The sequence below is a fragment of the Bemisia tabaci genome, chromosome 4 (assembly GCF_918797505.1).
Source record: "Bemisia tabaci chromosome 4, PGI_BMITA_v3".
NCBI classification, from domain to species: domain Eukaryota; kingdom Metazoa; phylum Arthropoda; class Insecta; order Hemiptera; family Aleyrodidae; genus Bemisia; species Bemisia tabaci.
Window position 1 is genome coordinate 12,378,972 of NC_092796.1, and position 14,773 is coordinate 12,393,744.

A 14,773-nucleotide genomic window follows, 5' to 3' on the forward strand; every position below is an offset into this window, starting at 1 on the left:
GTCGATAAGTGACCTATGTGCTTCCTAAGTTGCCATTTTTTTCATTCAAATAGATGTAACCGAAATGTTAGATGTGTACTACCTATACTACTTTCATGTCATTGCTTTATTTATTTATTTACTTTTTGCGTAGGTATAAATTGTTATTTTTTGCTGAATTTTGGAGAAAATATTGCTTTAAGAACGTGGAATGTAATTTAATTTTATTGAAAAAAGAAAATACCATCATTAATTTGGGCGAACAGAGAAAATATACATCAATATTTGGGTCAACATCTCCCTGATTATATAAAGGATGAATATATTAGTATTTCTGTATCAAAAAACTTAGCTTTTGTCTTCAGAGATACGATGATTCTAGTCCCAGTCAATTTGTTTTATTGAAAAAACAAAAAAAAAAAATAAATAAAAAAAAAAAAAAATAACTGAAATGTTAGACATACTATTTTCATGTCTTTCTATTTGTATCAATAGGTACTTTTTGCTTAACTTACGAGCGTTGAATGCAAATTAACTTTATTGAAAATAGAAAATAACGTCATTAATTTGGGGGAACATGTGGCTGATTATATGAAGGAGGTATATTCCAGTATTTTTGTTTAACATATTAACTCACGAGAAAATGTTCGTACATTTATCATCTACTATTAATTATTTTTTGATGATTAGTCTAACAATAAGACATTCAATACGACCGTTAAAAAGTATTACCTATCGTCGGGTATCGAACTCACGATCGCCGGGTGCCCGCATGTAATAACAAATACGAGGCGGTTTAGTCACCTAGGCTATGACGGATCCACGTGAGCGGGAGTAAAAATAGCATACAAAAGACTCGGGCAATGGGCGGGACTTATCACAAGAGATTGTTGCTATTGGGATATGAGAGAAAGCGAATTGCTGTAGGAGCCATGGTTCGCACTGTTTTAATGCGTCTTGAGGTTCATTTCAGCACGCATTCCGATCGCGGCAGTTGAGCTAAGGTAATATTTGCGTATCCGTGAATTAAATCAATCAATCGAGCTCTGATTTTGACTTCTTTATCCGTAACGAGTCCTCCAGAACAATTTTCCACCTTGTACGATGGTTATTATTTCTTTACTTCTATTTTTCAAATTTGAGGTGGGATAATGGCGGCTTCTCAAGAAAACCGAGGTAGGCGATCTTTTGCACCAACGAACAGAAAACTGATGGCAAAAAATAACCAATCAGAACCTCCCAAAAAAAAGAATTTGCCTAAAAACGGAACTTCGTGGTTCTGCGCAGATTTACCAGTCAGACACGACATCTCAAGGTGGAAAAAAACTCGCTGAAAGCGAATTTTAGCAATTAACACAACTTGACGTAGAGACATGATTGGCTAAAAAATACAACGGTTTTTGATACATCGGAAAATCAACCAAAAATCGGAGACTGGGCGAAACGCTCAAGGTCGCAGAGGTATAGGGAATCCCATAGCGAAAGCAACGGAACGATTGTAATATCATGGGGAACTCCGTTCCCATGACAAAAAAGAGGGAAGGGAGTTTCATGATAATCCTATTTTGCACTGTGCCTTATTATTGTATGTGCACCATGTAGAGGCTTGTACAACCTTTAAGCTCATTTTTTCCAGGTCATTAGCACGCTGTTTCAAGACTCGCGCACCTCAAACACTCCGATACCCAATCTCAACCTGAATCCCTCGTCCAACACACAAAATCACAGTATCACATCGACGGCCATGTTTTCCCTCAACAAAATAGAACTAACAGCAGTTTTGGTGTTCATCTTGAGCAGCGCCCTAGCCTACATCATCCTAGCCTTCAACAACTGGAAACGGAAGTACGAGTTCTGGACGGACCGCAACGTCCGGCAAGTGGGATTCTGGTGGGACTGGTCCATCGATTTCTTCCGGCATAAATTGTGCAACTTTCAGGACATCTACGATGAGTTCGGCGAGGCACCCTACGGTGGCTACTACCAGGGTGCGAAGCCCTTCCTCATGATCAAGGATCCGGAGCTAGTTCGACGTGTCCTCATCAAGGACTTCGCTCATTTCGCCGACCGGAATCCAGTAGTCCCCACCACGAACCCTCTGCAGCGCGACATGATCTTAAACCTGAGTAGGGAGAGGTGGAAGGGAGTTCGCGCCAGGCTCACGCCGGTCTTTACCTCCGGGAAACTCCGACGTATGAGTTTACTTATAAATGAATGCACGAGGCTTTTGGACGAGTACCTCCAGCGGACTGTGGGTGAGTAAGGAGAGGTTTTCCGCATAACTACTTTTGGGGAGGGATGCTGACAGAGATCATGATTTCTTGTCAGGTATGGACAGAAAAATCGGGAAGGAAATTTCCTACCAGAGGGCTGATTGTTGAAACTGATGGACAAAGCTATAGACAAAGAAGACATAGGGAGTATAGAGCGATCCTATTGATTGACATAGTTGGCTCCTATAGACTAAGGAAGAAAATGATAGACTAACTTTCGGGTCTACAACGTACGTCACAAAAGCGTTACAAGAGTGGGGAGGGTCAAAACTGCCGAAAAAGTGCGTTACGCAGGGTTACTACAAAATTTAGAAAATGAAATTCCCTGGAATTTCCCTGATTTTCCTGACACAATTGGGTGAAACTCCCGGACAATTGAAAGTACGGTCAAAAAGACATAATTTGAAATAGTTTCCAGGCAAAATTTGTCGCTCTAAACGTCAAATCCGTTCTAGAGGGCTATTAAAGATGAATTAACAACTTTTCCCTGACTTTTTCGTCATGCCCCTGACATTTCCAGGTCTTCCCTGCTGACTTCCTAAAATTCCCTGACATTTTCCGGTTTTCCGGTATTCCCTGACTGAGGCAACCCTGTCATTGGCGTTGCGTATAATTCAATGACCACTAACTTCGGCTTTGCAAGTATATGAATATAGAGATATTCTTCCCTGCTAAGGAAAAACACCGTATGAACCTTCAGGTGTTGCCAAATTTCCCTTGATAAAACACTAATTTCCTGGTAAACTTGTGAATATTTTTCTTCCAATTTTTCAGATAATTTTGCTCGCAATTTTACCGAAAAGTCCTGAAAATTTCAAGAGAGAATATTCCTAACTTTCCTCAAAAATGAACATTTTATCGATGGAAATTTGGCAACTCTCGAATGTTCATACGGCGTTCTTCCTCAGCACGGCAGTATTATTGTGTTATTATTATTGCAGGTGATGAGGCGACTGAAATAGAGGTGCGCGGCCTATTTCAAAAATTCACATTGGACACGATCGGGATCTGCGCGTTCGGCATCAACTGCAGCGCCATCGAGGACGAAAACTCCGAGTTTCGGCGGCTCCTCCAAAAACTCAACGGGCCCGGTGGATTTCGCAGGCACAAATTATTGATGATCATCGGCGCTGTGTGCCCGAGAATCCTGACGATTTTCAACCTGAAGGAAAAGGAAGACACCTTCGTGGAGGATTTTTTCAGATCATTGGTCGCCGACACCATTAAAAATCGAGAGGAGCAAAAAGCCAAAAGAGAGGACTTCATGCAGCTCCTCATCAACGTTCGGGCTGAGGAGCTGAAGATGCTTCAGGAAAATAACGATGACTCTGGTTAGTGCACCTATTACGTGTCTCTGAATAATGGCCCCCTTCAGTGGCGAATTTGCAAGTTGGCAATACTAGAAGGTATTCCTCGTCAATTAAAACCATCAAAAATATCGATTCTTTCTTGGCGACCAAGAATCGATTGTTTTACATACATTTAAATGGAGAGAAAACAATGTTGGCAACTTTCAAGAATCGACATTGCCCTTTTCTTCGGCTTCTCTATCCTCTCCTCAGTTTATTTCAGGTTTAGAGGTGATTTTTCGGACGTTTAAGAATGACTGTAAAGAACTATTTTTAAAAAAAAAAAAAAAAACCTTTACAGGGTTACCACATAATTTAAAAAATGAATTTCCCTGGCATTTCCCTTATTTTCCTATATTTTGGTAAAATTCCCTGACAATTGAAGTCATATCAGAGGGTCAAAAAGACATAATTCGGAGTAGGTAGGTTTCAGGCAAAGTTTGTTGTTCGAAACGTCAAACCCATTTTAGAATGCAAATAAAGGTTTCTTTACAATTTTTCCCTGACTCTCTTAAATTCCCTGACATTTCCCGGTTTTCCCGGTATACTCCCTGGACTGTGGCAACCCTGCTTGTAACTTTATGAAGTGATAATTTGTATAATAAGGCTATCTAACTAGCTACTCTACCTTTTGGTTTTCTCGTTTGCTTCCAGAGCCTCTCTTTACCGAAGGTGTTTGTATGGCGAATGCGTTCCTGTTTTTCGTCGCGGGATTTGAAACTACCTCCACAGCTCTGAGCTACTGCTTGTACGAGCTCGCTGTCAATCCGGAAGTAATGGAAAAACTTTACGCAGAAATCACACGAGTATTAGATGCCCATGACGGACGTGTTGATTATGACATTCTGAAAGAAATGGAGTATTTGGACACTGTCATTTCTGGTAAATAAACCAAGCGTATCCCTGTTTATGAAAGTTAGGAATATTTGTGCTGAAAGCAGTGGCGTGGCGTGCTTTGCGATATATCGCTCGATGCGCCATTTAAACCTATGGAAAAGGATCGATTAACAGGGTGTTCGCAGCGAACACCTTAATAATCGATTCTCTACCATGGCTACAAATGAGGAAATATCGATAATCGATCATTCACGCCACGCCACTGGCTGAAAGAGCTAGATGCATGATCATATTTAATCGAACTTCAATGATTCTGAGAAAAACAGTTACTTACTAATTCAAGAGTTATGTGCGATCATCTGTCCGGAGAAAAGTTCAAACTGGTCTTGTTCAGGGCCGGATTTACCTACTCACCGCCCATGGGCCGCCTGTATTTTGCCGCCCCCTTCTCATTCGTTTTGAAACATCAATAAAAACCATCAAGTGAACGTGCCAGGGGGGAGGGGTGCATAAGATGCGTTTACACGTGTTGGAAACATTTTTTGGGAAAGCCCCGTCAACACTACTAGCAAAAATTCACCGAACTTTGCGCCAACGTTAAGTTTTGTAAACCTATCTCTGCGTGGACAAGGCCTTCCATTCATCAGAAATGAACGAAAAAATTATGAAAGAACAAACATAAATGTGGTTTAATGGTTTTAACTTCCGCCGCCGCGCCGCGCAGACCGCACCGTGTTTGACGCAATGCGTGAAGTATTCGCGCAGTCTTGTAGGCACTATGCGTTTCACGCTGACCGCACTGTGTTTGGCGCAATGCGTGAAGTATTAATGCATTCTTGTAGGCGCTATCCGTTTCACGCTGACTGCAGTGACCGTACTGTGTTTGATGCAATCCGTGAAGTATTCGTGCAGTCTTGTAGGAATGTAGGCGCTAATATGTGTTACATGCCGACCGCCGCGCCGAGGGCTTCTCCTTTTCATCTCAAGTCCTCGTCATTATTTCTCTCTCAGTCGCGCCGTCCCTGGCCAAATTGCGTGTTTGGTCTCTCTCTTAACTTGATTAGTTAAAGGCGTTGTCTCTTGTATCACCGAAAGAAGACAATATTAGAAATTACTATACTCTCAGGAAATGAGAGATTTTGTTTGTAATTTTTTTTTAAATCCGATTTTTTTTTATACCTACATTTAAAAAAATTGCAAAATTTGCCGCCTCCTAGATTTGCCGCCATGGGCCGAGACCCATGTGGCAACCCCCTTAATCCGGCCCTGGTCTTCTTTGACTTACTATTAAGTTGTAGTATTCCATTTTTCACATTTATTACTAGCTGTCCTTTAATTTGACGTATTTATGCTAAAAGTAGGTAATTATTTGTAAATTAATTATATCAAAATGAACTATCTACGTAGGATTTTCGTGCATCCTGCTTCATGGTTCATTCTGATCTAATGCAATTGTACATAGCAATTGTACCCAAAAAAGGTTTGCAGCGGGGTCATTCGATTATATGGTACGTGTGGACTTAAAATCGCGAAAAATCAAAATCTTGGCTGATCCTAGGTGCGAGTTATCACAATTTGAATTTTCATAGTAAATGCAAGTTTTCTACTGACTGTGATCCGCTATTTTATCTATTTGTCCATTGTATCGGAATTGATCAGTTCACGTTTTCATTTTTCGTTCGATTCATGTCGATCGGGTACACACCCTCTCGTTACATGCAGACTTCCTGTATTACACTTGTTTTTCTGAACAATTCGCCTTCTGCTACGTCTGCAGCAATTGTTGTTACGAATATGTTGTGCGTGCTGATTTCATCTCATTACATACTTGACTCTCTGAAGGCGTTTTATTGCGCAAGTAGCGCGATCTGTCGGAGAACGAACGGAGTAGGAAATGAATGAATCTCTTAATTCCTACTTCGTTAGTTCTCCGACAGATCGCGCTACTTGCGCTCATGAAGCGCCTTCAGAGAGTCAAGTATGTAATGAGATGAAATCAGCACGCACAACATATTCGTAACAACAATTGCTACAGACGTAGCAGAAGGCGAATTGTTCAGTTAAAAAAAAAGAGTATTACAGGAAGTCCGCATATAACGAGAGGGTATGTATTCGATCGACATGAATCGAACGAAAAATAAAAACGTGAACTGATCAATTTTGATACAATGGACAAATAAATAAAATAGCGGATCACAGTCAGTAGAAAACTTGCATTACTGAAAATTCAAATTGCGATAACTCGAAACTAGGATCAGCCAAGATTTTGATTTTCCGCGATTTTAAGTCCACACATACCATAGAATCACCCCGCTGCAACCTGTTTTTGGGCGCATTTTTGTCGCTTTTTTTTTTTTTTTTTTGTGCTTCAAGACCACTGTGTTGTCTAGTCCATCAAGGCATAAAGTTTTCCCAAAAAGCTCCTCTGTACGCTCAAAACAGATGCAAGCGATGCATTTTGAGGTAATAAATGAGCCCCTTGCAAACCTTCAGTTGGACATGAGGAAAAACCGCAGCAATTTACTCTCTACAAAACGGCGCATCGTAGTAATCGTAAGCACAGCCGACGCGCCTTCATTCCGTCGCTTATGCAACACGTACATTAGTCAAGGACGAATAGTTGCATCCAAGAATTGATTATAGCCTCTCCGGACTTAAACTTCCTTTAATGGAATTGTAAAATTTTTACACAGTAGAACTCTTTCGAAAAAAGTTGTGAGCCTCAAAAATGTTTTTTTTTTTTTTTCAGAGACTTTGCGGTTGCACCCACCGGGTGCATGGGTGGATCGTCTGTGCACAAAAGCGTATCAACTCCCAGACTCGACTGTGGTGCTTGCCGAAAACACTCAAATTAATATCCCAATTGCGTGCCTTCATAACGACCCTCGGAATTTCCCTAACCCTCAAAAATTCGACCCGGATAGGTTCAGTCCGGAAAACAAACATAACATCGTCCCAGGGTCATATCTACCTTTCGGCGAAGGACCGAAAGCGTGCATAGGTAAGTGGATTCACATTGTCGTTATTCTGTACACATGGCAAGAGTCTGAAAAAACGTATGAAATTCTGGAAAAACTGCTTTGCAAAGAAAGAGGTCAAAATAATCTTGCAGAAATTAAATTATCATTGTGACGGATATCTTCAGTGTCAACGCTCCTAGAGAGGGAACTGACGCATCTAAGTTTGTTTAAATTTTGAAGATATTTAATTTTGTGAAGTTTTCAAATGAAATTCAGACTAAAGTTGTCGTTAAAAATGAACAGGCCTGAAAAATATCGACGTCTACAGGAAGATTTAGGGGGTCCAATTGGAAGACGAACAAGTCCTTGATTCCAAAAAATCGAAGCCTCCTTAAACACCCTTTGCTATGAGATTTACATATTGGCACATTGTCTAGAAGAGTGTTTTTCCGTATATATAACTGTGACCAATTTCAGAAGAAACGAAGTTTTTTTAAAAAATTGGGGGCCCTCCCCGCAGTTCTACTGGGGGCACATTCATAGAGTACATAGGGTCATAATGGAAGTGGGTGAGCTGGCGCCACTTTTGAGCATTTTCCAAGTCCCGAATACCGAGACTCCTGTGTGACGCCGGGTCACTTTTTCGATGCATGATCGATTATTCGCGATACTCGGGTACCCGGCCATCCGCTGTAAACAAAGAAGATAGGAATCACCTCGTATTCCACACCGCCATTTTGGATCGAACATGTATCGCAAAAGTGACCCGAACTCGACGCACACCGGGCTCGGAACTCGTCGAGCAGAACATGGCGCCAGCTCTCCCATTTACATTACGACTCTATGTACTCTATGGGCACATTTAGGGAAAAAACTTAGATGAAGAGTATTAAAAAACTCTCCTGCGAGCTAGCGGTTTGCTCCTGGGACACTCTATTTTAATGTTATTAATTTAATTAATGCTGTTATCCGCACAATGTTTGACTCTGTATTCTGTAAATACTAAAAAATCCCTGATGAAAAACACCTCTGTACTGAACCTGTGAACATATTTGTTTGTTATAGCCGAGAGATTCGCTTTGACGGAGATGAAGGCTGCTATAGCGCTCATCGTCAGCAAATACACCGTTCACGCATGCGCAAAGACGGAGATCCCGCCGAAACTGAACCCTCAGACTTTCATGAATACGCCAAAAACGATCTACCTGAAAATATGTCAACGATAACAGTAACGACTTCGGACCTTGATGGCTTTTGATTTACGACCAAGTTTGATCTTTCACGCTGACGGAGCGAACGGAGACTAACGCGAGTATTTAACTGATTTTGAACGTTAAATACAAATTGAGGCGGCATCCTGAACGGAACTGCCCCGTTGATTGGAGATGAAATACGGAACATTCCCTAAAAATGGTATTTTTGCGGAACAATAATTGAGCGTTAATAATTATTTTTCCTACAAAATGTATGTTAAATACAAATTGAGGCGGCATCCTGAACGGAGCTGCCTCCGTTGATTGGAAATGGAATACGGAACATTCCCTGAAAATGGTATTTTTGCGGAACAATAATTGAGCGTTAATAATTATTTTTCCTACAAAATGTATGTTAAATACAAATTGAGGCGGCATCCTGAACGGAGCTGCCTCCGTTGATTGGAGATGAAATACGGAACATTCCCTAAAAATGGTATTTTTTCGGAACAATAATTGAACGTCAATAATAATTGTTCCTACAAAATGTATGTTAAATACAAATTGAGGCAGTATCCTGAACGGAACTGCCTCTGTTGATTGGAGATGGAATACGGAACATTCCCTAAAAATGGAATTTTTGGGGAACAGTAATAGATTGATGATGAACGTCAATAATTATTGTTTCTACAAAATGTATGTGTGAATATTTTCGAGGAATTAAGGGCAAAGAAAAGTGGGACAGAATCCCCTTCAAATGATGACTTCTGCAATTTCCGTGTCATGTGACGGATTGAGGGAAATTGACATCTGATCGAGGCTCGGTTTCAAGCCTCCGCAAGAACGGATTGTTTTTAAAAAGGAATGTGTCAATTTTTAGATACGCTCTATAAAACCACATGTGAAATCATGCAGCTCAGGGCTCATTGGAAGATGAACATATTCCCTTTCAGAAACAATTCATTCGTATCAGCCAACATATTCTTCTCTCTTTGACATGTTCAATTGAAGAACTCTATATTGTGCAAGTTTCATTAAATTTTACAAACCGTGAGATTTATAAAGGTTGTTTTTGAGCAATTTTAACGAATTATTTTTTTAAATGTCTCAGTTTTATGCTCATTGTCTAAGGTGACTTTTTCACAAACCAAGATGCAGGCACGCATTTTGCGGAATTTTCATAAAGTATCATGACCACAGAAAAAACTAAAAATACTTCCAGAGGTGTACATTTGTACGATAGGTATTCATTGGAAATGCAGTTATTACAGATTTTTAAAAAAAAAAAAAAAAAAAAAAAAAAAAAAAAAAAAAAAAAAAAAAATCGACAAAAATTAACATACATATGTGCAAAAATAAAATAAATGAAAAAAGAGAATACCAAAAGTTAATACTTGTAGTTTTTTCCTTTAAGCTCCTTAAAATCCAAAAATCAGTCATGCGCAACCGTTATTTTGCTGATGATTCATCTGGAATCCTGGATTGTCAATATACGATAAATGGTAATTACATTTTCATGGAGTTGAAGTACACAGTACTGCCGTGCTAAGGAAAAACACCGTATGAACCTGCTGGCATCGCCAAATTTCCTTTGATAAAACACGAATTTTCCCGAAAGCTTATAAAGATTTTCCTCCCAATTTTTCAGATAATTTCGTTCGTAATTTCACCTAAAGCACCTGAGAATTTCAAGGAAAAATACGTATAGCTTCCCGCGAAAATAAGCATTTATTCAAAGGAAATTTGGCAACTCTCGGATGTTTGTACGGCGTTCTTCCTTAGCACAATAGAGTAATAGGAAATCGTGGATCTAATGCCTGACGTGACGTTATACATGCTCATAATTGGACTGCATTTTGCAATTGGGAACTATAAATTCTGGCTCTTCTGCAAAAACACCTCCGTGCATGAGGAAACTAATGGCACATACGTCGTTTTTAAACCGGGCTAGAATTTATAGTTCCAAATTGCAAAAGTACTCCAATGATCTGTCCTAAGAAAGGTGTGAAGTTACATCTCTCAATTTCATGTTCTGAACATGGCGCACAAGCAGCTTTTCTCTCGAGACTACGTTTGTTAAACTTGCGAAACCTCTAAATGCCATTGCTTAGATTTGGTTTGATATTTTTGAGCATTTTTCTACTCTTAAATATTTGTGGAACACTCCTCCATGCTGTGGTATCAATACATCAATTTTGCATGTTTGTTAACTGAGGCTTCTTCCCAAGTAGCACAGATTGTAATAAGTATTATCTACATAGTAATAATAGTGCAGTTCCGCTGAGTGTTATGAATGTTGCCTAGCTCCTATTTGAAGGGGCTCCATTTATTGAAATGTATTGCAATCTAATTTAAATAAGTTGCAATTTTTCATTTCATTGCATATTGCCTCTCTTTCTAACACATGAAGCTCTATTTTTTGATTGCTTACATTCGGCATAAATCGACTTAATGATGTAAAAGAGTTGCAATTTAATGCTAAAAAAAAGTACAATTTCATTAAAATCAAATTACAATTAAATTTCAATAATTTCGTCGCACTACGCTACTGGGATTTCTACCCAAACGATCACATATACATAAGTATTTTGCGTAAATATGTCTCACCGAGCTAAAAACATAAACATAAACAAGCAGGCAGGCTAGTGCGCGACGCGGTAATTTGCTTGAGCTGAGCGAAAACATTGAACGAATTCAAAAACTCGTATTTATCCTTGAGAATATGTGATAGTAAGGCGCAAAGTTAATTTCAAGGAGGCCTGCTCTTTCACGTTCATAACTGAAAGCACCATTAACCGACCAGAGAAGGAACTATACCTACTTTAACGCCACTTATCCCCATTAATCGCATCGGCGATGAATGTCTGAACACAAAGACGCATTCTTTGTCATTGTCAGGCCCCCGCTTGTATATTTTTACCGCGCATGATCGAGATTATTTTGCAGGGCTATAATGGCGAGCAAAATGATGGTTACTCAAAATTAATAAACACTTATACGTATGCATCATTATGTGCGCACTCAATATAAATAGAATGACCCTTGAAAGCCGAAAATATTTCTAAATTAGTTTTCCAGCCGCGTTTCAACTTGTGTGCGGGGCGGTCACTCGTTTGATCGCTCCCGCTTCAGGTTTCTCATTTTTGCTGTTCCGAAAGTGTTTTCTCGGCTCCATCGTGCTATAATCTAGTAGAAAAGTGATTCCAACCCCCTGCTTTTAGAAACATTCGCGTGCAACCGACGGTACTCAAGATAACTATCGTTAAAGATCAAAATCCTTGTGATTTTAGTGCACCATCTTGAGTTTTGCCAACTATGCATAGTGATAAGAAAGAGATAAGTTGCACCCGAACAGCTTTATCGAAGTTAAATCTCTTTCAATTAACTTGATAAGAACATACGCGACTCGAGTGAGAGCTGCGAGGCTCTGGCGCGGCTGGAAGGAGTGAGAGGGGAAAGGCGCCGCTTATACGTTAGTGGAGCGGTTGGGGACCCGTCTCTAGGCGTACCTATTAGAAATATAACTGGATACCATCTCTAGTGCTGCGGATTTGGATCTGGTTTGGCGTTCGGACTCATCAAGCTCTCAAAGGCCAAGACGGGGATTAGCGGATCTCATGAGAGGGACGTTTCTACTTAGGAGTCGGGAGGCATGGACGGACGGTCCCAACATCAACGCAAGGCCAATACCGGACGGCGGGATTAGCCCGTGTGCGCCGGTCGGCGAACTTTAGAGACATTGACTCTTGTTGCCTGCTTTCTGCTGGGGGGGTGGCCTCTTTGCGTGCGGGTGCGGTGCCCCTCCCGTCGGGCGGGGGTCTTCCTCCTCCCTTTACCTGGTGGCAGTCAGTGTAGGTGATTTGCGCCTACCGAGCAAAAGTAGTTGTCATGAACGGCCGGCTGTCTCTCTGGCATTGGGGGTGGGGGGTCCCTGGCTGTATGGGGCGGGGGCTCGTCTCTTCTCGTGCGTGGGGGGCTGCTTCTCCGGGGGGGGGGGTGGGCTTCAAGAGTTATTTTTTGAGAGACTTCGGTCTCAATATTATTTGAATAATTTTCTACTCTGTTGTTAATTTTTTCCTTTGTAATTTTTATTAGAAACAATGTTTATAATTTCCTTTGTGAAAGTTAACAATAAAGCATATTATAAAAAAAAAAAAAAAAAAAATTAGTTTTAAAAAAATAGCGCGCGATGGGCTGCTTATATGCAAAAATCGACAGTTTTTTTTTAAATTTTCTTTTTTTAGAAGTCTATTGTATTGTTATCAAATGTTTAAGAAGTTTACAAATGTTTCATCCTCAGATGCCCAGTCAGGCATTGGATCAAATTTACTCGAGTCTTGCTGAAAACAAGTGGCCCGCGGGTTGTATGGGGCCGGTATCTACGAACTTCAGATACAAAGATCTATAGATACGTCCTGGGAAAAAATCAGACATCAAATTTAAAAAAAAAAGAGAAAAAAATCAAATGTCAACACAGCCGAAAATAGGAAAGACGTATTCGTGCCTACTTTTTTCTTTTCTTTTCTGCCGAATTTAATTGAGCGACACCTCATTGGCAGCATAATGCGAATCATTACAAGTTCACTCCTCGCGCCATCGCGCCTTCAATTTTGCAGATGCAACACGGACATCCATCAAGCACGAATAGTTGTATCTCTGCGCCGTAATCCCAATCAAGCGCGTGTCTTTTTCGCTGCTGTATTTCCATATTATACTTGTTTTCGTTGGTCTAATTTGTAATGACACTTAAAGGGTCACGTAAGCAACATGACCGAAGAAAGGAGAGACGTATTCTCTACAGAAACTCGGGACACAAGACCGCGCAAAGAAGCTGAATTTGAGCGACACCTCATTGCCATCAGAGTGCGAAGCATTACGAGTTCACACCTTGCACCATTGCACCTTCAATTTTGCAGATGCAAACGGACATCCATCAAGCACGAATAGTGGTATCTCAGCGCTGTCATCAATGCGCGTCTCATTCCTTGCTCAATTTCCATATTATTATGTTCGTTTCCGTATGTCTTATTTGCAATGACACTTCATGGGACACGTAGGCAACTCAGCCGAGGATAAGAAAAACATATTCGACCCTATAGTTGTTTTTAACTTCTCTGCGCCGGATCGGAGCGATACCTCATTGGCAGCACAGAGCGGAGCATTGCGTGTTCACGCCTCGTGCCATCGCGCCTTCGATTTTGCAGATACAACACGGGCATCCATCAAGCACGAATAGTTGTATCTCTGCGCCGTAAACCTAATCAAACACGGTCCGTTTCCTCGCTCTATTTCCCATATTATGTTTGTTTCCGTGTGTCTATTTCGCAATGACACTTCTAGGGCCACGTAAGCGACATAGCAGAAAAAAAGAGAGACGTATTTTCTACAGAAACTCGGGAAACAAGACCACGAGAGGAAGCTCGTAGAGGACCTTTCACAGCACGCACATTTGATGCGGTTGCATGGACGGCTGTCGCGTGAAAAAATGGGAAAGCTGTGAAAAATAGGTGAACCGGCGCGCGTTTGCGCAAAAAGGGCGTGCTTATTGTAAATCACGGTAGTTTTTAGAAAGATAGTAAAAAAACTTGTTACCTTAAAAATTTGGGAGGAAATGTGTTAAAAGTAGGCTTTTTCTGCGTCTTTGAAGGAAAGTTTTTGGTCACACACTGGAAAAAAAACACATTAGATCTAGACTCCAGACTCTTGAAAACATCGACAAGAAAAAATACTCTTGATTCAATCAGATTTAAGCTTAAATCAAGAACGCAGCCTCTTAATTTGAGCGGATTTCCTCTTAATTTTACTTACTCTCCTATCTTTGTTACAATCTTTAAAATTTATTATCAGCTATATTATTGTGAGCAATCCGATCGGATTCAACTGCAGCGCATCGAACATGCGGCGTGATACTTGGCAACATGGATGGAATACTGGAAACGAAATAAGCGTTTTCTCATCAAAACAAAGAGCAGACGAGGAGGAGCAGTTGGAAAGCTTTTAGAAAGTACACGATAAGCTTGGAGATGGAGACAAGAGAAAAAAGTTTGATCCTATACAGCTCGTCCTGCGATGAATAATGCAAGGAGCAAAAAAAAAATGCTGTAGGCTAAAATAACGAAGACAGTATTCACGCAAAGGGATGGGGAAAATTACGGGCATCGACGCGACGTTAAGACCAGATT

The 14,773-nt window shown here is 40.6% G+C and overlaps 1 protein-coding gene across 1 annotated transcript; it reads left to right on the plus strand.

Moving 5' to 3' along the window:
* The first annotated feature begins 655 nt into the window (after positions 1-655).
* On the plus strand, positions 656-9,904 carry LOC109033533 (cytochrome P450 9e2). Its single transcript, XM_072299342.1, has 5 exons — positions 656-2,234; positions 3,194-3,583; positions 4,256-4,483; positions 7,188-7,439; positions 8,464-9,904. Exons 1-5 carry the CDS (start codon positions 1,724-1,726, stop codon positions 8,622-8,624), a joined length of 1,542 nt encoding a protein of 513 aa, XP_072155443.1. The 5' UTR covers positions 656-1,723; the 3' UTR covers positions 8,625-9,904.
* The last annotated feature ends 4,869 nt before the right edge of the window (positions 9,905-14,773 follow it).